This window comes from Nelusetta ayraudi, unplaced genomic scaffold (assembly GCF_046127955.1).
Source record: "Nelusetta ayraudi isolate G7.1 ecotype Tasmania unplaced genomic scaffold, CSIRO-AGI_Nayr_v1 ptg000050l, whole genome shotgun sequence".
NCBI classification, from domain to species: domain Eukaryota; kingdom Metazoa; phylum Chordata; class Actinopteri; order Tetraodontiformes; family Monacanthidae; genus Nelusetta; species Nelusetta ayraudi.
In genome coordinates, this window is record NW_027466100.1 from 692,501 (window position 1) to 717,300 (window position 24,800).

The window sequence follows — 24,800 nt, forward strand, 5'->3', positions numbered from 1 at the left end:
TGTATCTTCTATTAACAGACACATCCATACATCCAGTGCCGTCCCACACACGTACTCAGCCAGGGTCGGATCATGTTTTATGTAAGAGCTCCAAGTAGTGCAGCGCGAGGGGTGGATGGCAGCGCTATACACCTCTGATTTTGCTCAGCAGCAGCGCGGTGAATCGGCATGAATAAGCCTTTAATTGCTGCTATGAAATGACGCGCAGGGGGTCAGCGATCCATTAGCGCTGAGAGAGAGGAAAAAAAACCAAGTCTGGCAGTTTGTTGAAAGCAGGTGTGGAGGAGGCTGCTGCCATGACATCACTGCCTACACCAATGGGGCCCTAATTCAGTCAAAACATTTATTCGGTTTATTCACTCGGCGCAAGTGTGCGCTTTCACCAACGATGATGCGACAGCAGGGTTGCAAAACTCTGGGAACTTTTCATGGGAATTAACTTCAATATCTGGAATTGACAGGACTGAAGCGGAACGTCAGCCCTTGACGGGGAGATGGTCGTTATCAAATACAATTAGGGAAACATATTGTTGATTACTCAATTGTAAAATATTTTGACAGTCTTCGCATTTGTTCAGCAAACTGCACGTCTTTTCAGTCCCTTGCGTTGGTGTTTGCCGAGCTCTTTGGTCAAAGAACGGATTGTTCAAAACAATACAGGAAGTAAAACTTGACAAAGTCCATCCATCCATCCATCCACTCATTTTCAATACCCTGGTCTGCTGGAGCCTCTCCCAGCTGTCATAAGGCGAAGGCAGGGTGACACCCTGGATAAGTCACAGTTCATCACAGGGCCTACATGACAAAGTTCCCCTCCAAAATAAAACTATTAAAATGTTGTTTTTTTACTGTATCATGTTTTGCAGGTGTGTGCCAACGTCAAAAATGTTTGTATTACTGCCCTGGTATAACACAGATGGACTAAATTACTTTCAAAATAGTATTGTTATATTATATTTTCAAAAACTAGCAACCCAGGTTACCCTCATTAATACCTTTAAATAGAAAATTAGAGCAGTTTCCCAGAAATTGTCGGTCTCTTTGCAACCTCGTACAGCAGCAGAGACGAGTTCACTCCAGCCGCTCATCTTTCCCCTCCACTGAGTGGCTTGCCTCTCAGCTGAGTTCTCCAAAGCGTCGGCAAGTATTTGTGCTGTGTTTGAATGTGCATTTTTTCTTTTCTTTTCGTTTGTCTGCTTGCTTGCCTTCGAGGCACCACGAGACCTCGAGTGCCACTTTCTTTCGCGGCCTTACTTGAAGTGAAGCTCCTTGAAAGTGAAGTGAGTCTCCACGATGCCGGTGGTCTTGACGCGGGTCCGCAGCACATCCTGCTGGGTGGGGATGTAGTCGGCCTTGGCTATCCTTTCCAGGTCGTTCAGGTAGCTGAGAGAGGACACGGAGACAGCGCTCTGATATTCCTTAAAGTGCACAAGGTGCAAGATCTCAGTGAGGAAAACAAGCAGTGAGATGTAGAAGCAGCATCACATGAGATGCACATCAACGCTAGCTAACCCGGTTTCACTTTGCTTTAGTATTTGCATTGTGTTGTTTTATATATTTTTTCCTAGTATGTTATTACAGACTTTACTGTTGATCCTGCAGACTGACTCACATTAAAAAACACTATTTGATGGATTACTTGATAACTGCGAGAGAACAGCTTGGTAGCGTGAGCCGCAGCTAAAACTTTAGCAAGGCTCCATGCCAGAGAAGCAGCTCCCAAGGCCTCTGGGGAAAACAGAATAAATCAGCTGCTTTGACTAGAAATATATGATTTTTGGATGCAGGTGTTGCAGCAGACAGACTGAATAAAACATTTCTTTCCTGCATTTTTTCACAACTAGATATGTTTGTGTGTGGACGATAAGGTCAAAGTGTGGAAAGTGAATATCATCTGAATGCGTCTTGAGCACACAAAATCCTGTACGGAAAGAAACTGAGTGAAACATTTCTGACCTCGGCTGAACCTTCGAACGGGAGGATTTAAAAAAAATTGAAAAATTCATTTGAAAAAATCAATCAACAAATGCTGAAAAAATAAAAACTCGACTGACGCAGTTGAAAGACGTCTCTCTGCCTCATCATAACCTTATTTCCAAAATCGAAAGGCGTCATCATTCAGCGCCCCCAACCCCCCTCCCTTTTTTTTTTACTTGGAAGGCAATTTCCCCCGCGGGAAAACAAAATATATTAGCTGCCCTGCTTATCAGATTTCAATATTTTATTAAAGCCAGGATTGTAGAATAATAGCTTTTGGAGGCAGGCAGGCAGGCAGGCAGGCATTATTCTCCCGTCCCACGACAACTCCCTGTGGGCGCGTAGAAAATGAGAAAAGCACAGAGGAGGGCACCGTCAGATCCATCACGCCGCTGAGTGAGCGCCGCCCCCTAACAGACGCAATAACAAACATTGTTTTCTACGGGAAGCACGGGCAAAGTTTTGCACTCACTAGGCTGCCGAGTCATTGAGCTGGTACTCTCGTGAGCGCGCAAAGCAGCTCTGGATGCCGCCGTCGGACCACAACCGCCTGATCACGTTGGCCAGGTCGTCGGGGAGGATGCCCTGCTCCTCTGCCGCCGCAGACAGGGCGAAGAGCTGCTGGGCGTCATCCTGCAGGGGGCAGCGGAGGCACAGTTCAAGGGCCTGCTGCTGCCAAGCCAAAAATGGCACGTTTAGCAGGTTTGCGTCTCCGTGCAGAGGCCCGCTTGCTCTACATTCTGGCAGAATTCAAAATTCAGAAGTTTCTTTATGGCAGGTTGCAAAATCAGAGGGGAACGTAAAGGTTTACTTGTTCCTGTGGTTTGAAATGCTTTTCTCACAGCTATTTGTCAGCTGAAAGCTGAAATTGTCTGTAGATTTTAGAAAATATTGTAGATAAAAATGATAGACATATAGATATATGGACACACACAAAGAGGCCAAGACAACTCTTTTAAATACATTTTTTTTAAAAAATGCTTATTTTAAAAGTCAGAGCCAAACATTTTGGTGGCGTACTGAGTTTTGGCTGCAATATGCAGATTTGATTATCTCAAACTAAAGCTGTAACCTGGTTCCACTTCTGTGGCCTGTCCAAACTGACACCACACTACGTGTCCCATTTCTGAGAAGATCCTGTTGAGTCTCTAACTGAAAATGTGCGATGACTCATGGCTGAAACCTTTTTGTCATGTTGCTAACAGGTCTTCACAGGATGGACTAACTCTGACATGTTGATGGTATTTTATCATACTATGAATGATAAAGTTTTTCAAACTTGGCGATCCTGGTGCTACCATGTGTGTGTATCATTTAATGTTTCTGGTCAAACCACTGCAGCCTAGACAGTCTAACAGCTCTTTAGCATCTATCGTTATCTATATCTGTTACTTTCAGTTTTATCTGTCTTCCCCTGTCTTTGTCAATGTTTTCTTCTTGTCTTTAGTGATTTTCACCTGTATCTCGTTGTCTATAAGACAGACAACGAGATTGTCGTAAATTGATGTTTCTTTGTGAGTCTTTCATCTTCCTTCTTGCAAGTACTGGCCAGTACTGGCCAGTACTGGCCAGTAGCTTTTGGGATTTTTCGAGCCAGTTTTGCTCTCCTTTTCTCTGTTGGACTTTTGTGTTTGGGTCCCTCCTCTTCCACAATACTGTGACAACATCTAGTTTGCAGTCTAGCCTTGCTATTGCTATGAGGCTAATTAGGGGCAAACTGAATGAACAATACATATATATATATATTTTTTTTTTACTTTGAGGCATGCATGTGTGTCTTACCACTCTTGAAGGGTTGCTGTAGTTGATCTTGAGACTCGCCATGGCTTTAACAATGGCCATAATGGACTGGATGGTGTTGCTATAAACCACTGCTCGGTACTGCTTACACTCATCCTCCGAGTAGCCGTCTTCGTGAATGATCCTGAGAAAGTATTTTTAAACGTTTTAAGTCTCAAGTTGGTCATATGAGCATCCCTCACAGTCATTTCTTAACATCATTCTCTTTTTCAACCAAACTAGAGCATATTTTTCTCAGTCATAATGAAACATGGGGTTTTCTGCAATCGCACATAACAGATTCCCCTACAATTCCCATGGCATCACTGAATGTGACCGTGTCCTTTGATGCAGAACAAAGACAGTAAATTAGAAAACTGAAGTGCTGGATGTCTATCTGTGCTCGCCACGTTAAAAAAAGGATATGCAGGCAGAAACAGATTGTGATTTGAAACACATCTATGAGATGCAGACAATGCATGCAGGTGATGCAGCATCCTACATTTGAATCCGACAATAAAACTTGGAACCTCTGAATGAAAATGTGTGCATCCATTAGTGGTGCAGGGGCAGCGTGCCGACACAATGGCAACATTCAGGCTTTGTAGTATAACTTAACTAATGTACTAACGTATAACTTACTTCATCTGCTTCACAATGGTGCTTTTTCCAGATTCTCCAGCACCTGGTGGAACATTAAAAACACAGGACAATTAAAGTCAGGATATTTGTAAGTACAACGAAGTGAAACTTTGAATGTAGCCATAAATATAACTGCAAAAGTCCCAACTGTTCGATATAACATGCTGTTCAACTGCAAATATCACAAGCACAAGTGTGAATCCACCACTAAATGTTGTGGTTCAGTGACAGTCTGTGTTTAAATAGTCCTCTTCATCAGGCTGCTCACATTTTGGCACCACGTGACCAAGAAAGCACTTTAAAAAAAAGAAGAAGAAGAAAAAAAAGAAAGTTTTCCGTTGTGGTCTACAAACCACTGTCTGCTCTTGTTTCAATAAATATTTTGAGATGAAGTAATGACCACTGCATGCTTCTCCTTAAATGCCCTACTTTTGTGATATGGTGTCACTGTAGCGTGAACATTTTTTTTTTTTTTACATTTTCCATAAATTTTACCACATGTACTGATTTCTAGATCAATACTCATTCACTTATTTCGCTGTCCCTGTCACTAGCTCTGAAAGTGACTTAGCTCGTGAAAGCTAGCTCTGAAAGTGACTTAGCTAGTGAAAGCTAGCTCTAAAAGTGACTTAGCTAGTGAAAGCTAGCTCTAAAAGTGACTTAGCTAGTGAAAGCTATCTCTGAAAGTGACTTAGCTCGTGAAAGCTAGCTCTGAAAGTGACTTAGCTTTCAGAGCTAGCTAAGTCACTGGCTCTGAAAGTTCTAGCTTTCTTTCTAACTATTCATCTTATCATTGATTTCACCTTTGTACATCCACATTTAAAATGCCTCTTTGTAAGCCCTGCTTTCACACTGCTAATAATACCTCTCATTTAAATTCAGGCACACATTATATTCAGAACCGCGCTGCTAGGATCCTGATGAGGGTGTGCAAATACGATCAGAACGAAGCTTCACAGCATGGGTGATCGAGCCTTTTGCTCGGCTGCTCCCAGGCTGTGGAAGGCTCTCCCAGACCATCTAAGAGCACCACAGTCTGTGGACACTTTCAAGCGTAACCTAAAGACTTTCCTTTTCACAAAGGCCTTTCCTTAGCCTTTTTTTTAAGTCTCATTGCTCTGGTTGTGTTGTGGGTTTTTTTTTTTTTTTTTTTTTTTTTTACCAATTATGTCTTACATCGGGTTTTATGGGGTTTTTTATGTCTCTTTGCTCTTTGTCTATATTAGGTTTTATGCTTCTTGTAGCACTTTGAGATTTCTTAATGTAAAGTGCAATATAAATATAAAATTCATCATCATTATTATTATTATTTTATTATATTGCCGCATGAAATAATTAATCCACTTCAACTGAAATGTAAGGCTATCTGTGGGGTGGAAGTTGGTGATGCTCACACTGGGAATGGAAAGGGGTCCCAGTCAGTCACAATCGCTGTTATCTAACGTGCAGTGAAGCGCGAGTCCTCAGCTGCTGCTTCTTTGCATTGATGTGTGCCACCATGTATTTCCCACTCGCACTGCCCGACTGAACCCTGCCAGCAAATACTACACCAGGCTGAGGCTGGAGGTAGCAGTCTGAGCAAAAGGAGCTGCCTGCTTGTACTGTCAACACTAATCACATTCACACAAATGCTGCACTTCTCCGGGAGAGGGACAAACGCAGGGCAAGGGGAGGGGTGTAAAAGCACAAGTGGGCCTGCTTCTGCTGCCGCATGGGCCGTCGGCGCTCGTGATTTGCCGCTCGTTGGAACGCATTTCCACGGGATTGCAAAGCAGCGAGCCAAACGCATACATGCCTAAAATATTGATTACTGAAAACAGATGATTGTAGAAGGCAAAAAAAGACTCCCAGGTTAGTGTTCCGCAGCCTGCAGTCGAGAAAAGGTGAGGTGGCCTGCCTAAACTGCTGCTTTGTCGGAGCCTCCACCTGGTTGGAAGGGGAGGAAAACAAAAAAAAACAACAACTGGGCGGAGCAAACACCTGGCTGAGGTGCTTCTGACACTCAAGAAGACTTTGTCTGCAAACATTTCTATGAAAAATGTATATGGTTTTGGAGCATTATAAAGTTGTCCAAAAACATTTTGCCATTACTGAGTGATAAGTGACACTCTCTTGGGAAATAAGCCCTTTGTGATGTCAAAGAGAACACTTGGTTGGTGAGGACACGCAGTCACCACAGCCATGTCTGTGTCCTCCAAACATGCTGAAGGCACCACAGAGCCAGAAGCCGACTAACAAACAGAGGGCACATTGTGCTACTTTTTTGGTGATCTACAGAAGCTTCGTTACATACACAGTGAAGAAAACAGCTCTGAGAAGGGTATTAAATCGGGTATTAAATTAAGCAATCTTTAAGATTATATTTTTTATAATAATTCCAATTTATCAACTTATTTAACTGCTGCTTCTAATCATTCAGTATCCTCGTTCTTCCGCACCTTAATAACGCAGGGCTTATTAAATCCCACCTACTAAACTGCAGTCTGCTGGAACCCAGAAGGCTTGAGTTTCCTTTGATGGGAGGAATATGACCAGATGATCTAAATACAGCCTGATCCTCTTAACCAATGAAGGTGGGCGGCGGAAACTGGAATATCAGTCGTCTCTCTGGACTTGCGCGCATGAAGGTCACCTTCCCGACTCCAGAATAAAACCCGTCCATTAATATTTCAGGCTCCCCGCGGGGAAGCGAACACTTGTTAGTGGCAGGGAAAACGAGGAGTTCACCCTCTTTCCTCAGGCCCTGGTGCCGTTTAGAAGGAGCGGGCACACTTCTGGGGAATGTGTTTGAACACTGTGGGGTCACTGTGGCACTGTATTAGTATGGCAAGACTGGACTCGGGGGGGGGGGGGGGGGTGAGGCTCAGCTCACAAAACCAAACTCAACAGAATAAATACTTGTAAAAGAAGTTGATTACAATTGATTATTGCATTACAAAATATACATATGGGCTTATTAGACACTAACCAACAGCGTTTTTGGGATTAATCCATAAAAGTAATCCAACTACCAATTATTACTTTAAAAAGTAATCTAATTACTTATTTTACTGTTTCATAAGTAATCAATTACTAATTACTTTATTTAAAAAAGATAAAGCAACAGTTGAGAACGTCTTGTTTCCTGTACATAACGTACAACAAACAACAATACGCTTTGATTTGGATGAGATGAACTCAAAACAATGTTTGTACTTCCAGCTGTCAAACACAATCGCTGTTTGTTCTTTTGCCGCCACCAAGCATGTTTTGGCGCATCGTCGCATATCAGTGACGTTGCATCCACGGCTGCCTCATCAACCTGCGACGTCATTGTTTTCGGTTGTTTTTCTAAATTTCAGACATTTTGTGGTTAACAAGATAGTTTTAGATTGCAAAATATTTCAGAAAAGTAATGGAATCGGTACGTGATAAAGTAATTAGTATATGATTACCAGTTATGCCACAGTAATCCCGTTACATTACTCCGTTACAAAAAAAGTAGTTAAATTACAGTAGTGAATTACTTAGTAATAGATTACTTGCAACACTGCTAATCAATACTATTAATATATTACTATCATATTATACTATTACATTACTATTAACATATAACTATTAATAATATTTGTCAATTAATAATATTCCCACAATTACATCTACAATCCATTATGTTACTACAGAAAAAAGCAAACTATGTAATAACGTATAAAAAATTGGGATCAATAGAAATAACTTGTCAGATGGGTTTAAAAAAAAAACACTTTATCGCCGATACAAAATTCTAAAGCTGCTGGGGCTCCTCTGAAGCATCGCGGCATCATTGTCTCCAGTTATGAGGAAGCCTGGGAGGCCTCGTGTCTCTTCAGCCAGAGGACTGAGTGCTGACCGGCGTTCCACTCCTGCTGACGGAGCGTTTCGACAACGGCGGCGAACAACATCTCATCTGCTCCCAGTGAGACTACTTGGTCCTCTGGTGGAAACCCGGGTGCATATTTGATCTGTGTGCTTTAATTATGAGCTTGAGGCCAAGGTAAGTCACCTTGCTCGGAATAGAGCGGAACAACAGGGAGAAGGTTAAAAATGCCCCAGAGTAGCACTGAGGGCACGGTTCCCATGATGTAGGGCCACGCTGACGTCATATTAGCCAGTTTAACCCTTAAACTGTGAGGAGGCAGAGCGGGGCCAGGTCACTGGTATCCAGCAGCACTGCAATGATGCCATGCAGTCTGAAGCACTGAGTAAAGTCATCAGTCTTTGTGAGGAGTTAAAAACAAATACTTCTGTCCCTAAATTCAAAACGTTATTCAAACTCAAGGTCATTGATAGATATAAATTGTTGTTATAAATAAAAATGATCTATAAATATAACACGTCTCGACTGAATATGTAATTTGGTATATGTATATATTAGTATATTTGTAGTTAAGATTTTTTTTTTTTTTTATCCATATAGTACCTTATCTACATCAGGTGTATTATTATTGATTGCAGTGTTGCATTTGGTTTATGCATTGTCTGTTTCCTTATGATTTTTTGCCTTGGTGTGGCATTTTGAATAATGGAAAATGGGTGCAGGCAACATATAAGCCATGGCTTCTGCCTGCACCTTTCCGGTTCCTTTTCAGTTGTGTTCTTATTTTTTGTGTATTATTTTCTCTCTTTTTTTTCTGTAATTTATATGCTAATGAATGATGAACCGAAAAAATAAATCAATAAAAAGATGTGAAGGTATGCTTGAAATGGAAAAAAAAAAGTGTCATTTGTAGGAAGCAATCACAAACGAAAAAAAATTGTATCGTCACTGCGATATCAGTGAACGCTCAATGATGGCAACAGCGATTGAAACTCAACTCTTCTAAAGGCACCAGCACTGCATCATTAGCAGGAGTTGCATATTTCAGGTTTTCCTGATTTCGAGCGGCATTAATAACGAGTTTTTGTTTCCTCCGGCACAATCGTTAAAGGAAGGCTGGAGAGAGATGTGACAAACTGTGGAGGAGGCTGACGACAACGCAGGGAAACCGACAGCGAGAGCACTGCGCACAGAGGAGAGAGGCAGGTTAAAAGAAAGAGGGCCTAGTTTCACACATGAATATTCATGCGACAGCTCATATTTGTGTCTTCTGCCAATTTCCCCGGGAGTTTGTCTCAGCGGCGAGAGGTTTCCGTTTGAGTGAGTAACATTCGAGAGCAAGCTGCAAAACGTTCGGCTCAACGCAAAAGGTCATTTTGTGCCTTTTTTTTTTGGCCCTTCTGTGGCACTTCACCACTATAGAGAGGCTGCTGTCTCTGGTGAGCAAAGGCGAAAATGAAATAGCTGCAGGACAGCGGAGCTTCCCGGCGCGGCAGGTTGAACCGGGAATGAAATTGGTTCGAAAAATGACCGATAAAAACACAGGACAGAAACCATCTGTCAAAAGAAGAGGAAGGGCATTATCCAAAGCTATGAAGAAAAAGTCAGCGGTAAGAAGGGATCAGAAAAACAACTTAGAAAACACAGAGGGCTTCAACGAGAACACCTGCGTACAGGAAAACACACAAAGTGACGGGGACAATCAAACACGCGCAGACACAATGTTCCGCAGGGGAGAGACCCGGCAGGTAAACAAGAGTAAGGTGCAAAACATGAGGGGACGGCCAGGATGTGGAGAGTCCCGGCGAGACAAACCAACAAAGTGGGAATCTTTGAAGAAAAACAAGAAGAAGAACACAAGACGACGATGACAAGAAGCCGCCGCTCCGCTCATTAGCAAAGAAGAAAAACAGAAGGGGGGGTGGGGGGGGCACAAGCAGGAACAAAGACTGAAACCAGCACGTTTACGAGGAAGTCACAGGTACTTTCCCAGGAAGAGTTCTAGTATGGTGCATTATGAATATACACCATTCATTTTCAAAATAAAGTACACAGATTTAGTTGATTGATGACTGCAAGTAGGAACCCTGTGAATGCCACCTTCATTCAATGGAAAAGAATGGAAAAACATCATTCAACACCTTGAATGATGCATCATGACGTCAGCCCGGCTACAATCACACATTTTACTGGATGCGTTTTTGACTTTTACAGCAATCAACCTCCAGGGGGCGACCAAAGGGCCTCAGTTTTCCCTATTAGGAACTCAAATCAGCGTGCAAAAAAGTGGATCTGTGTCATTTGTATTTCAGTCGCGTTGATTGTTGCACTGCTTCGTAAAAAAAACAACAACAACAAAAAAAACACGTCTGCTGTTGATTTGCTGTTGATTATCGGTGATGAACAGAGCGCTCCGAGTACAACTGCGCTACAAATGCCACAAAATATCACTTAAAGGTCCGGTGTGTGAGATTCTGAAGGAAGCCTGGCATTTAAGGAAGCCCGCCTGACAGCGCATTCCGTATCCGGGACAAGGTTTCGTATATGGCGGGACAAGATGGCAGCTAAGCAGCACCTTCTTATAAGAGAAGCATTCTCAGGGTAGGAAAACCAAATTACTTTTATTGCACTGCAAGTGTACACTTTTATTAATGCGTTTAGGGGGCAACATGCTGAGCTTTTACCAATAGAAAGAATTGAAAGAAATCTTTTCCTTTACACGTTTGCCGCGCAGCCGGCCGCCGGGGCGTTGAAGTTGAGTCACATCGCAGCATATGTCAGCGTCACAGGCCCTCTGTTGTCTGGGAGAGAGCCACGGGAGAATGACTCACGGGCCCGGCTGCGACACGATTCCTCCTCCGCTCCTCATCCCCGGGGCTCAGCGGGCCACCGCCGACGGTGTCACGACTGCTCAGATCCGAGCAGCTTCTGCCGCCATTTATAGGTTAACCTCCTCTGGGCGTCGCTGATGACGCGAGGCACAATGCACAACAATTATCCCCGCCGCTATTTTGGAACGCGGCTGAAGCGCGCGCGCGCAAGCCTCGCCGTCTTTTGGGGGGAAATGTATACGCGCGTGTTCGAACGCAGTGGTGACACACTCGCTCGACAGACATTTCTTTTCTTGAGCTTCTGCACCGACGACGTGCGAAAAGCCACGGTGCACTGCTGTACTTTCTGTTGTCACGCGTGCGCTGTTTTTTTTTTTTTTTTTTATTGGCTTTCGCTCAGCTAGAGGTGACTCTGTTGTCTCACCGTTTCTATAACAACGACCAATAAGGCACTTGACCTTACGCGTGATTTATGACTGGGGGTTTGAGCACTTGACTTATCATACGACTTACAATGGAGAGGAAGGAAACGATGGACAGAATTTCCCAAAAGCAACTGTAGCACTGAAATAAATGATGCACTGAACGATACACTGAGCCAAAGCTTTTCCTGTTGGGATTTTAGCAGATTATTTAGGCCCCTTTCAGCAAATCTAGTAATTCCAAATGCATCTTTTCACAGTCAAACAGTCTGATTGATTCGCTGAGGCCTGTCTTGTGGATTTAAATGGCATCATTTCTATCAACAATCCATCTGCAGGCCCAATGAAAACGCTATTCAGGAGAAAAAATGCTTGAAACCACAAATAAAAGCCACAGCTCTTCTATCAGAGTTCACTTCCTACAGTGGAAACCATTCAAATGTGGGTTGTTGTTTTTTTTTTTTTTTTTTTTTTTTTTTAATGGTGCAGCGTTTTTTTTCTGAAGCTATTCCGCAAATCAACACATGCCCCACCTGCAAGGATATTTCTGGCATATTCGCAAAAAAAAAAAAAAAAAAAAATCAATATTAAATATATTTTAAGCTCTGATGTGTTCTTACCTTTCATCACCCGACTTCTCCTTTTACCTGTCAGGACTGTCGGGATGTAAAACTGACTTCACCACAGAGGCAACAGCAATGAGATGTGAAAGATTATTTTGAGAAATGTAGGTTTGGAATGAACCAAAAAAAACATGAAACAAATTTATGGGAGAAAGGCGAACCGCGCGCTAGTAAGACTAAGTACAGATTTGTAACTGTAGGAAATGGGTAACTATTTCCTTTTGGCTTTTTTTATTATTATTTTTTTTTTTTTATTAAGGAATCAGTCAGTTTTTCTAACACGCAATCCTTCTAAAAATCCACCAAACATTCCACAACTTCAAGCTGTCAGAGAGCAAAGCCCCATCACAAACTGCATGTAGGCGATCACAATGCCACACGCAGATCGTGAGCAGGTGTTCCGAACGGGTTTTCGAACTTTCGCAGGCGGAAACCGCGAGCTGAAAACCTTTCCACATGCAGAGAGGAAAATGGATGGAGGAATGTTTAATGGCATTTTACACAACAGTACGTTATCGCCCGGAGTGGGAAAGTAGGTCATCAGCCTCGCAAGGAGCAGCTCTGCAGAGAAGAAGAATGGCAACCGCACTCAAAATGTGCCGCCAGTTCCTGTGACCGGGGGTAACAGTTCGTCTCCGTGATAGCACTTTGAATGTGGCCTGAACGCCCAATGCGTGCGATTCATAACACTGCATCTTAGAGCTGCAGATGCATTTTTCATCTAAATAATGAAAATATTGCTCACTGGGTAGAAACAAAGCAAGCCACAAGCAATCAGACACTGCCAAACAATAAACCACTTGCTTCTTATGTGCACACTGCTCTACATGTCCAAAAAGCTAGCGTCTCTTGGACTGAGTGTGAAGTGCGACTATGTCGACGATGCACACAGACACCCAGATGGAACATCTTACAAATTTGCTGGATGTATTTCATACATACATCAGGTAATGAGCCCATAAGACGGTCATTGTCTCCCAAATTAAAAGCCGACTCCCGACTCGTATAGACTCACATTTTTTCACCGCCAGATTAACCAGGTAGCGAAAACCCAAGGCTGCAGCTCATGTGCAGAACACCGTGGCGAGGCGGTGTTTGACTTATCTCCTCCTGTTAAAGCCAGTCAGGCTTCAAGCTCACTCCTAATGACAAAAATGAAAAAATGTTCTCATTATGCTGTTGCTGCTGCAGCATGCAGCCAGTCGCCAGCCTGCCTTTAGCAGCAGCAAGGCTCGCAGTTGGTTCTCGCGTTCCTCCGTGTCTTTTACGGACAGCTGGCAGAGATGACTTATTAAAAGGAAGCACACTGACTGGTTTTTGGAAACACGGAAAATTGACTGGAAAGGCTTTTGACGGGAGCTTAAGATGGTAGTGTGAGGTTCTGTTCCAGCTGCCATGCAAGGTTGCATTTATGGACCAATCATCGAATCACTATCTACCTGATTAGGGTATTTTTGGTTAGATGAGTCAACATTTATCCACCATTAAACTTTTGAGCAGGATTATGTGATCGCTAATATGAGGGAAGAGGGTTAGGATTAGGGTTATGGCATAAAGACTGGATTAGGGAACAGTTTATTGGCTGTGGAATATGGCCATGAAGAATAAGGCATTAAAAAGTCGTTTATAAAGAGTCAATATGTTATTTGCATGCTAACTGTTAGTTAGTTCGTTACTGGTGAATACATATTCCCTAATCCAAATGTTACATCATGTGGTCATTGTTGATCCATAGAGACTCTCACTTCCAGACCGTCCGCACGCCGTCCTGCGCACTGCTGCAGCGTGAAACTCCGGCTCCAGTGTGCATGCGGTGCAATCAAACTCTCCCCACTCGGCAACAAGGCACTGCACTTCTGCACTTCCGCCACCACTTTGGTTTAAACCTGATTACGCCTCAGCACTTGCCAGTTTTGTTTTCAATGAATCCTTAAAAGCAGTGGGTGGGTGTTAAAAGCACCACTCACCCACTGCAGTCCATGGCTTCGCGCCTTATCGATACGGCAATACAGTCACCATGGGCAACATGTCCTCTTCAGAAGAAATTAACAATAAAAAAAAAAGTGCCACAAAACACCGCAGAGCCAATTTAACTTGTGTCTACCTGCGGAGCCGAGGCCAAATAAAAAGAACAGAAGATTGCCAATAAAAAGGCAAATGATTAATTCACTCGACATTTTAAGAAAGCAGATTGATGTTGAAAACAGTTGCAACAGGAATTCAGTGAATATACTCTCTCTTTTTCTCCACTACTTTGTGTCCATGCACTCGTTCACTTCACTGCAGTGTACTGAGTGTATGCGCACGACTACAAGGTTGAAGACGTTGTGTGTTCAGACGTGTTATTCTTCATACCTCGGGTGTCATTTGTGGTTATTCGAGTTCCTGCTGCCTTTCTATGGTCTCCAACCAATCTGGCCATTCTCCTCCGACCTCTTGACACCAGCAAGGTATTTTCCTCCCCACTGGATATTTTGTCTGCGGTCACTTAAATCCCCCGACTTCCTCATTCTGATGCTCACTTTGAACGTCAGCAAGTCATCTTCCATTATTGACACCGCATTGTCACTGTAAATAACTGAAAAACAAAACCTTTTTGCACCAACACGTTATCGTTTTCCATTGGTTGATACACCAGGATGTAACAGTGGCTGTCGTGTGATTGGCTGATGAACTCTTTGTCTAAACAAGCAATTGAACACTGTACCGAATAAAATGGGCAGCCGGTGTCGCCGCCGTCTCCTCTCTGGATATTAACTGATAAATCACCACTCTCGATGACTCTCGCGTCACAAGTGTCAGATATCAAGAACAACACACACCAATCACCTGGGTCATTTACAACAAAATCAATATGTGCTTAGCCCGGGCAGAGCCCCCCCAATTAATTATACTATTCAGGGGCAATGTGTATCGATCAAAAGAAAAACACTTGCCCTTCCGCAGTGAGTCGAAAATGAAACATTGTCACTCAGTCGGCGTTAAGACAACAATCTAATCTCATTTAATATTAACCTGTTAATTATAAGTTACCTGTAAAATATCAGAGCATAATTAACTCACAGTTCTAAACAAATTCAGTTGTCTTTGTCTTTTTGTTTGACACAGATGTCTTAGGAAGAATACTTTCAGTCAATGGCTGAAAATGATGACAAAAAAAAGGCTCACAAGATTTCTTACAATGACAAATTTTACATCAGGAGAATGTGGCCTGTACCAGTGAAATCAGCCCTCCAATGAGGAAAGATTGGGGGTGGGGGGGACTTTAAAAGTCGTCTTCTAGAAGTTGACACCGGACAACCTGAATGAGCCGGAACACAACGAGGAAGACCTGAAGCACATCTAGAAGGAAGCGACAGCCAATAGACAAGCTAGGCCTGCCAGCAGGAATGAGGTCCAAGCCGGCAGCCAAGCAGGACTGAGCTTGTGCTCAGGTGGTGAGGTGGTGTTTGGCAACAGTGACTGAAACCAAGTCCCGGATTTCACATGATTCCAGTTCCTTCTCAAAGAAGTGCCTCCCTCCAAATACAGTCGGCAACCCGATGGAGATTTTCCAGGTTTGCAGAAGTGAGCTGGAAACAGCAGTCGAAACATTAGTTTTCTGTAAAATTGCTGTTATGATCATTTGTGATTGAGACTTAATTCTGTCACATTCTGAACTCACACAATTTTTCATCACATTTACGCAGTGGCCAGGCCGCTGTTCCACAAGAACATTCATCCCAGCTCTCGCTGGAAAGGCCTTAGGTAGCACCAATCACAGCGCCTTCAGGTCAGGTTTCCTCTGTCCGGACATAAAAGGCCTTTTCTGCCTTTGCCTGTGGTGGTGCTGATTAAAAGAAATAACTGAACTTTTTCACAACACTGGTGACCCAATTTAGTCTTTCTGCTGGCAAAGTCCTCCTTTAAGCCTCCGGGGCAAGAATAGAATTGGGCAATACCCATTTATAAGAGACTGAATCAGGCCTGTATATTGACAGATCAACCACTGCAAACCCCTCAAAATAATGAGGTCCCATTCACTAAACATTGAGAAACTGACCTAATAAATTGCAACACACACACACACACACACACACACACACACACACACACACACACACACACACACACACACACACACACACACACACACACACACACACAATCCTGTAAGAAAAAAAGAAATGATCATAATACAAATCCATTTACCTCTGGCAGATTGACATTTGAATATGGGGATCTAAACAAACTCAACAAATAATTGAAAGTAAAGCCACCGTGCAGCAGTCCTCCCTCAATGATAAAGACAGCCAAATGAGACGATGATATGAGCCTGTTCCAAGCCCTTTCTCACAACCGCTCAATCTACTGAGCCTGGGAGGTGGTCCCAACCGTAGCAGTCCATGACAGATGGTGTTTGCCTGGCAGTCGCACTGCTTACTCTTCCACCGCCTGATGTTTCTTAAAACCGCCACGTTAGCTAGTGTTTAAAGATCAAAAACACACACACACACACATACACACACAAAAAAAAACAAACAAAGGAAGAAAAAAAATGGAGGAATGCCGGGCAGCTGGCTCCATTTAAAAGAAGAGCCCAAAACCCATTTGTCTGCTGTGTTGGCACACTTGGCCATCATGAAGAGTAAGGACTTTCTTTCGCTGAATCAGTCACAGCGAGACGTAATGCGCAGAGCGCTTTGGGAGCGCTTCCAATTGAATGGCGGCGTCGCGGCACCAGCGCCACATCGTCACTGTTGGTTACGCAGCTGTGCAGCCAGAATCGCTCCACTCACATTTGCATGCATACGGGTCGGTGTGCAAGATTGGACAAGGGAAAGAAAAATGGCCCGGCACACCTGACATAAAAGGGTTATTCTTCATCACGTGACGGAGAGGTGTCTGTGTTGCTGGGGTTGTTAGCAGCTGGCATTCTCAGAGAGGGGCGGGGTGTCGCGCGTCCAGCTGGAAAGCATATCTAGGTAACTGTTGGCGTATGAAAGGTCAGACCTGGCAGAGCCGACAGCCGAATGGGAGCTGGGCTCGCGGGCGCGCTTACATTGATGAAAGGACCACTCTGTCAAAAACCGGTGACGATAACAGGCTCTCTCTGACGGTAATATGGTGGAATTTTAGAATAAGCGACAAAGCTGAAATACACAATATATATATATATATGGAGAGATCTGATATTATTCCCATTTTGAGATATTTGGTCTACATCCTAGGTTTTATTGGAGCAGTCTTGCATAAACAATATCTGGAAAAAAAATGTCATAGCTCTCCAGAAAAACAATATATGTAGCCCTGTGTTTATAGCTTGCATGGAAAAAGTGCCATCATAAAGATGAAAGTGATCTCATGCTTCTCCACTTTAAATGGGATTTGCCGGAATGAAGATTTGTCAAACAACATTGCCAACGACAACACCGTTGTTAACACAATGACTACAAAGACAAAGAGCTGACCAGACATTCGAGCATGTTGTTACCAGCTGCAGACTGCAAGGTTGTTCTGCAATATATTCCGTGGAACTCAAAGCACAACACAAAATCAAAGCAAACCAGATCTGCAAATATAAATTCTCACGTCGCGCGCTATGATAGAAGAAAAACGACAGAATGTTTAAAATAAAAATCTTGTGTGCCTGCTACAAAAGTGAGCAGATGGTATAGAATAAAACATAACGGGTCATAAAATATGCAGGCAGCCTGTGTGTCCTACTCAGGTTTGGACCTCTTTGATACATAACCAATCCATTAGCCCGGGGAGCAGGTCTCTGCGCGTATTAAATCTGGTCTGAACTCCATCCGACGATACCGGAGATCAATACGCTATTAACTGAGTTCCTGAGTTGTTTAGTGAGGGCACTAGAAGATGTGCTGATGAGCCTCGGGTCTCACTTAAAGAGATGGCCCAGATTATATTAAGAGGACGGTATTGACAGTCGCGTACAAAACAAAGTGGGAAATGAGAAAGTGATAGGGTTAATGCACCATTAGCTATAGCTGGAGTTGAAGTAAAAAAAAAAAAAAAATTCCTGGATTTATCTATTTTTTAATCCAGAGGTACATCCAAAAAAATTAAGTTTGTCTGCAATAGTGTGTTTAGATAATGGATAATTGCACGCAGCCTGTTGCCGTAAAGGCATTAGCATTTTTGTTCACTTACTACTCAACAGCGAAAATCTCACTGTGCAACTTGTGAATCTGAAATATATCTTTTAATCTTCTGTGGTTGCTGCATTTATTCCACCTCACACCACTGCACACCATTTTTCAGCGTGTGCGTCATAATATATTAAATATTTGGAAACTGAATTTAATCCCAGTGCTTTAGCTCAACAGCAGCAGTAAATTGATAAACAGGAAGAGAAAGACACAAGGTCGAAAATCAATCACAGAGTGAAAGAGGTTCGGTCAAATGGTCTGAAAATGGTTTTGTCTTGGCTTGCCCGTTTTGCCTTTAGACACTCTGCCAAGGAATTGTGATCATTTATCTGGGATTTTAAAAAAAAATGTTAGCATGTTTACACCCAAATCAAAGATTTTCCCTCAACCTAGCGTTGTAGCACCCAAGACCAGTCTTGGAGTGTTGTAGGTCTCGAGAGTGGTCTGGGGACCATTTCTACGCAGTCTTGCCTCGGCCTCAACACTCTGGTCTTGGTCTCAGATAGAAAAGTCTTGAGGAGATTTCAGAACCTGGGCAAGCAGGTCCTGGTGGGCTATTTTAAACACGTTAGGATGTATACATTACAGCTGCCTACACTTTTTCCATTTCCACAACAGTCGCAGTGAGTCCAACTAACAGTACTTCATCAGCCTGATTTAAACATAGTTTCCGGAACCGAGACAGTCGATGGAAAGAGACATTTTCAAAAACGCACAAAGTTTAAATTGAGTTTTTATAGAACGGTTCTAGAACAATATTTAATGAATGCATTTTTTTTAAGTCAAGGAAAACCGAACTTATATTACGACTTGTTTAATATTCTGATGATTTTCAAGTCTGATGACATAGCAGGTTACCAAACTCATTATTACAAAACATTTCCAACAGATTTCCAGATTTTAACAGGGTAGAGGGCACTGCTCATTTTTACTTTTACAACTGTCACGAATGTGTGCACTGGCACGCTACACCGCCACAATACTGTTGCCATCTCTGCATAACATCATTTGCATCAGATTTAGCACAACCGTGATCAGAGCTTCTGCTTTTTCGCTCTGCCACCTACCACCTCTGGCTCTCATCCCTTATCCTGTTATCTCCCTCAGATCTCTATTAAGCTGCCATGGGTTCTGATTACTTTTCGAAAAAATCTTCAGTTGAAGTAGGCCAAGGTGTTACTAAGGAATTTAACGCCCCCGACATCAGCAGGCTTTGGTGTAGCTTGAGAGTGTGGAACGGTGTTGATAAAGGGAAGATGAACGGCCCGAAAGAGATTAAATAAGGTAAATTATAGAGGGGGCGAAAAGGTACAGTATATCTGCAGGGAATCGAGTCAGTTTGAGCGTCTTCAACAAAACTGCGTTAGAGTGAAATACTATTCGAAAAAGAATCGTTGATATAACAACCATTTCAAATTTAAACACTGGCTCTGGGGCCCTGCACAGGATGTCGTAAACCATCCTCCTGCTTCAGGGATCACGTCTTCTTTTTATGACAGAGAGCACACACACATATCTCACCGACCCGAAATTAAACACTTGGTCTGTGACCCAACCCACGGGCAGCCCAGCCCGTGAAAACAAAACAAAAAAAAAAAGCACTGCTGGAATTCTGAGAAATTGTAATCTTTCGCGAAGCCCCAAAAGGGATTATTTTCTTGAGGAGAGGTCGTTCTTTATTTTTAACAACACGTCGATAAGTCCGTTGTGTAATCTACGTGACCAGGGTGAGGATCCGATATTTGCTTGGTCAGCACACGGGCGGACACATGCATTTACGGGGGGCTTAGAGGTGTTCAGCAAGACGTGACTAACACAAGATAAGTATGTTCTGTGAGTTTGTGGCCAGTGGACAGTCTCACCCTGAGCCCTGGCTCTGTCACGAGAGGAGAGTCATGTCTGTGAAACACTGTTATTACCGTCTGGTAGCACATCGGAGGTAAATTGCGGCGAAGGCCTGTATAGGAAATGCTAAAAAAAGCATACATTTATTTATATGTGGGTTGTTTTTCAGTGAATCTGTGGTGCACGTTGGGCAAAAGCAGCAAATTAACCTCTCAGGCCAAACATCCCTCCGATTACTTGTAATAACACAGTAATTACACAGGTTTTTGAGGTTTCATACTATCTACCAAACGATAATCCAAAACAATAATTTTCAATAAAATTATCTACGGCACAGTACTGTAACACTTTTCATAACCCCGGTTAATAAAGCACCACTTTCATCGTTTCAACTCAATCCACAAGCCGCCAATATCTACAACGCATAAGAATTTTTTTCCCTCCGGCGTCACTAATCAAGCGGGAAAGGCCTTTAACGACAGCATTGCAAAGCATCCCAAGCTGTTTTCGCTCCAACGTTTTCCCTCTCGTGTCAATTCAGCAGAGGTAAGTGAATAGTGGCTTACACGCAGGCTAAATGGATCGAGCCGACTAGCCGTCCATCCATCACCTCTCGCAGCTTATCCCAGGCATGGCTGCATGTTGGGGGGCCCGGGGGGGGGGGGCTGGAGCCTATACAAGTGACGTGCAGAGACAAACAACCATACGCACGCACATACACTGTTTCTTGCCTGCCACAGCAGAGGGATCCCATTGATTTATGGGATTCTTCACTAGAGATAACAAGATATCCCCATTTAATTTGTCCTGCATATAATATAAGAATGTAGCCCAAAAAAAAAAAAAAGGACTCGTGATTTGATGAAATAATGCAGCAAAACAATTTGAGTGGAAATGTGAAAAGAATTTGTGATTATTAATGAGTCCTTATTTTATGAATCTGAAATTCCTTTTCAGTCTACCATGTCGGCTCCTTATTTCTAATCAGATAGACAGATCAATAGATGGATAGATGGGAGATAGATGGATAGATAGCAAATATTTTTTGTTAGTAATCTGCACGTATATGCATGCACATCTAATGTGGTACAGCTTGAGTTTTTGTTCATGGTTCCAGCTGAGCTCTCAATTATGGTGCAATATGTTGCAATCTATGTTTTCTTACAACAGCCAGCATCCTGTTTTCTTTCAGCCCCGTTGGCTTTATGCATCAGCCCTGGCCAGCCACAGGATGCATTAGATCTCTGGTTAAACTGCCCAAACCCCAAAAAAAAAAAAAAAACCTGACTGGCTTTGTTCTGCGCCACATTGTTTATTTCAGATGTTCCCTTCCTGCACTTCCTCACTGTCAAATAAAACAGAGAACTTGAACAAAATCGGGTCAGTTTTGACTTCAGTTACCCGGGCAACATTGTTGGCAAGGAAGAAGAACAAAGATGACCAATTCTTGGTTTTTCTGGGAATTTCTGGCAAATAAACAAGGAAGATTCTGTGATCCATTAAAAAAAAAATTGTTTGACACTTCCCTCTCATGACTCAGTGACTGACTACAGTCAACAAAGAGAAACCTCCTGCTGCAGGCTTTTCAGTAAATAGTGTTGTGTACCGGTGCGGCAAAACACTTGCACTGGAAAAACAGTGATCGATGTGTGTGGGGTTCTTTTTCCCAGAAATCCAGGGGTTCAGAAAAACAACGTGTAACAAACAAAGGTGCGTGAGACCGCAGATATATGACATGAGATGGGCACTCTGGCCCAGCCAGGGGGATTTCTGCAAAGTCTGCAAATGATTTACATACAAAAACATCATATTTGGGTTTTTCTATCAAAATGCCACAACTCCGAGCCCTCGAGCCAAACATCAGCAACATCTGAGCTTAATTTTCACACCACTGCAGGAAGTTAATGTCCCTCCCAGGAACCACAAAGCTATCGTGCTAATGATCATTAATGGTTTAAGCGCTCTTTGATGGGTGGAAGCGTGGCAGCGCCAACCTCCACCTCAGTTAACACTGCAACCCACGAAAAGATCAACACCCCTTGGGGGCGAGCTAATTGGCTCCTGGGGCTTCATGCAAACTGGCAGCATTTTACTGGCCTTCCCTCTGAACACCTTTGACTGCACGCACGCTGAGCAAAATGCCTCACTCTTTGCAAAGGACATCAGTTTGTCCAACATGCCCACTGTGTTTCACACCACTGTCCCCGACAAGTCAATCATTCTCAAGTCCATCACAACTTGAATCTTAAGTTTTTAAAATGCATTCACCGTTGTAGCTTCTTGTACCGCCTGAATCTACCGCTTCTTTCTCCTTTCCTCTGATTGGTCCAGTCACACTCCCGGCCAGCCGAAGATTTAGAGCAGATTTGTCAAATGTGTCTTGATCGAATCCTGACTCGATATGCCAGCAATTAAGCTCATCCTCTAAAATGCATCAGTGTTAGGACATTTATTCAAGATAAAAAATGAACTGTCCTCTCCGGCATCAAACATTGCACAGGTGTTGTAATTCTGCAGAGCCAATCATTATTTAAGTTTCAAGTGACCTACATAAAAAGGACTAAACAAGGAAGACAGGTTTTGCTGCGCTCCAAATCCAAAGAAGCAATCAGATGCAGATTTCCACATACCAGGATGGCAAAACCTTCACAAGAGCATTTCCAGCCTGACAATCATGGTGCAGCTGCTTCACTCGTGTTGCTCTTGCCCACCGAGACAGGACTGTTTCTCTCAACTCCAACTAAGTTTAAAGTGTTAACACGCACCAGGAATGAAGAAGGTCCAAATTTGAAAGGCCAATTTTTCTGGATCCCACCCTCTAAAATCTAGGGCACTTCCCTGCCACACACATGCACTCAGGCAAGCCTAGGCAAAGTCAGTTGATTCAGAAAAGCAGATAAGCGGGAATGAGGCGCAAGATGTTGCTTTCGCCCACACCCCGAATGTTTTATTTAATAATACAGCTCATTTTTCTCACCGCAGCCAGCAGGCAAACAGGATGGGGTTTTGTGTATATATTTTTCACCAGAGCAAGACCTCAAGTCAGTGCTCGGGTTCAATACAGGCTATTAAATCAAGCTTCCCGGGCAAAGCGCCAGCTCCAAGCTGTGATCGGCTTCTTGATCGGCTGATAATGGGTGACTTGTCTCCAGGTGTGACCAATGAGTCGTCTAGAACCAGGATGAAGGATACAGGAGCATTTACAGAAAGGCTGCACAAGCAAAGCAACCATCTTCCTGTGAGGATGGAGGTGGTTCACGCTTGCATGAACAAAAGACTGTGTGCACAATCAGGTGTCAACTGTGCCATGTTCAGATTTGTCCCCCTGAAAGTTAAGGAGACGATGATGAGGATGATCACCACCACCACCACCACCATCGGACCTACCTAATAACAACAGCTTCACCTCCCTGGCCGCCTTCTCCCCGTCCTCCCTCAGGTTCTTGTCAATCATCTTGGACCTCTCCGCGGCCGCCTTGTCCTCGGCGCTCACCGTGCAGCCCATGGCTCCGAACACTCGGACACGGACAAAACAAACAAACAAACAAACAAAAAACGAGGAGGAAGGGGGGGGGCGGGGTGGTGATGGTTGTCAGCCGATGCCTAGGAATTAAGAATGGTGCAGCCCCACTTCACAGGAGTTTGCGATCCACACTCCCCCGAAGGCAAAGGAGAAAAAAAATGAAATAAAGTCAACGCGTGTCCCTCCTTTGGTGAGTTAGAAGCTCACGGGTGAAGCCGAACCGTTGGCTCTCTGGAGGTTTGTGAGGCTGTCACCGCTGGCCCACGCCGGAAACCCTGCGTCCTGCGTCCATTCCACACACGCCGAGTCGTCGCCCGCCCGCCGGCCTGTGACTGAGTGGAGGTGGGGGGGAGAGGGGGGGAGCCGCCGCAGTCCTCGGAATGCGTCCGTCGGTCGTCCAGGTCAGCCCCTGCTGTCCTGCGGGGAGGTGGAGGTTTGAAGAGTCTTCCCCCAGCTGCCCCCCACGTCACTCGGACTCCTGGTCCCGCGGCGGCCCAATTAAAAGCAGGTGCGACGTCCGCGCGCAGGCAGCACCAATTAAAGCGGAAGCCCCACGAGGCGCTATGATTCGACGAGTGCGCTGCGCAAACTGCAGTGGGCGCTGTGCCAGCCAGGCAGCGTCGTCATTCCACCGACACAACCCCCACGAAGTTACAGGCGCCGCCGTCGTGTGCCGCCGCCGCCGCCGCTGTCGTCGTCACCACTCGTCCGTCAGCGTCGGACGCACGAAAAACGGCACGTTTAACGGTGTGTTTCAGGCCTGCGCCCGTGTGCGCGTCGACCGTTTTCTCGGCGGAATGGTGGGTTGACAGCGCCCTCAAACGGACACGAGCATGCAGACATTTGCTTTTGATATGTGGCGCCTTGTGTTTTCCATATTTAACGTTCAGTGGTAGAGGCAGAGATGTTTGCTTGGGGTGGCCGCAGGGTGATATCATGACTCACACAGGGGTGGCGACAGTTAGATTCCTGAAATGTATGCACGACTGTTTTTTTGTTTTGTTTTTTTTAATTGTTCTAATGGTTACTGTCGTTGTTAGTATACTAACAATTGGCTTGGCCTTACAACAGTCGGCCTGTCACCGTTCCTATGAATTAGAGAAAAGGAAACCTTCACAAAAGCATATCAATAATAAGCATACACCCGCTTGCTCCTACTGTCGTCGGGTCA

General features: G+C 43.9%; 1 protein-coding gene across 1 annotated transcript in view; it reads right to left on the reverse strand.

Annotated features, from left to right (window-relative positions):
• The window catches only part of gnai2b (guanine nucleotide binding protein (G protein), alpha inhibiting activity polypeptide 2b), a 30,832-nt gene extending 6,225 nt beyond the window's left edge, over positions 1-24,607 (reverse strand). The window contains exons 1-5 of the mRNA XM_076037086.1: positions 23,494-24,607; positions 4,399-4,441; positions 3,760-3,901; positions 2,450-2,610; positions 1,255-1,383 (exon numbers count right to left, since the gene is read on the reverse strand). Of these exons, the coding sequence (XP_075893201.1) occupies positions 1,255-1,383; positions 2,450-2,610; positions 3,760-3,901; positions 4,399-4,441; positions 23,494-23,611 (593 nt within the window). The 5' untranslated portion in view covers positions 23,612-24,607. The remainder of the gene's footprint in view (positions 1-1,254; positions 1,384-2,449; positions 2,611-3,759; positions 3,902-4,398; positions 4,442-23,493) is intronic.
• Positions 24,608-24,800: the final 193 nt, after the last annotated feature.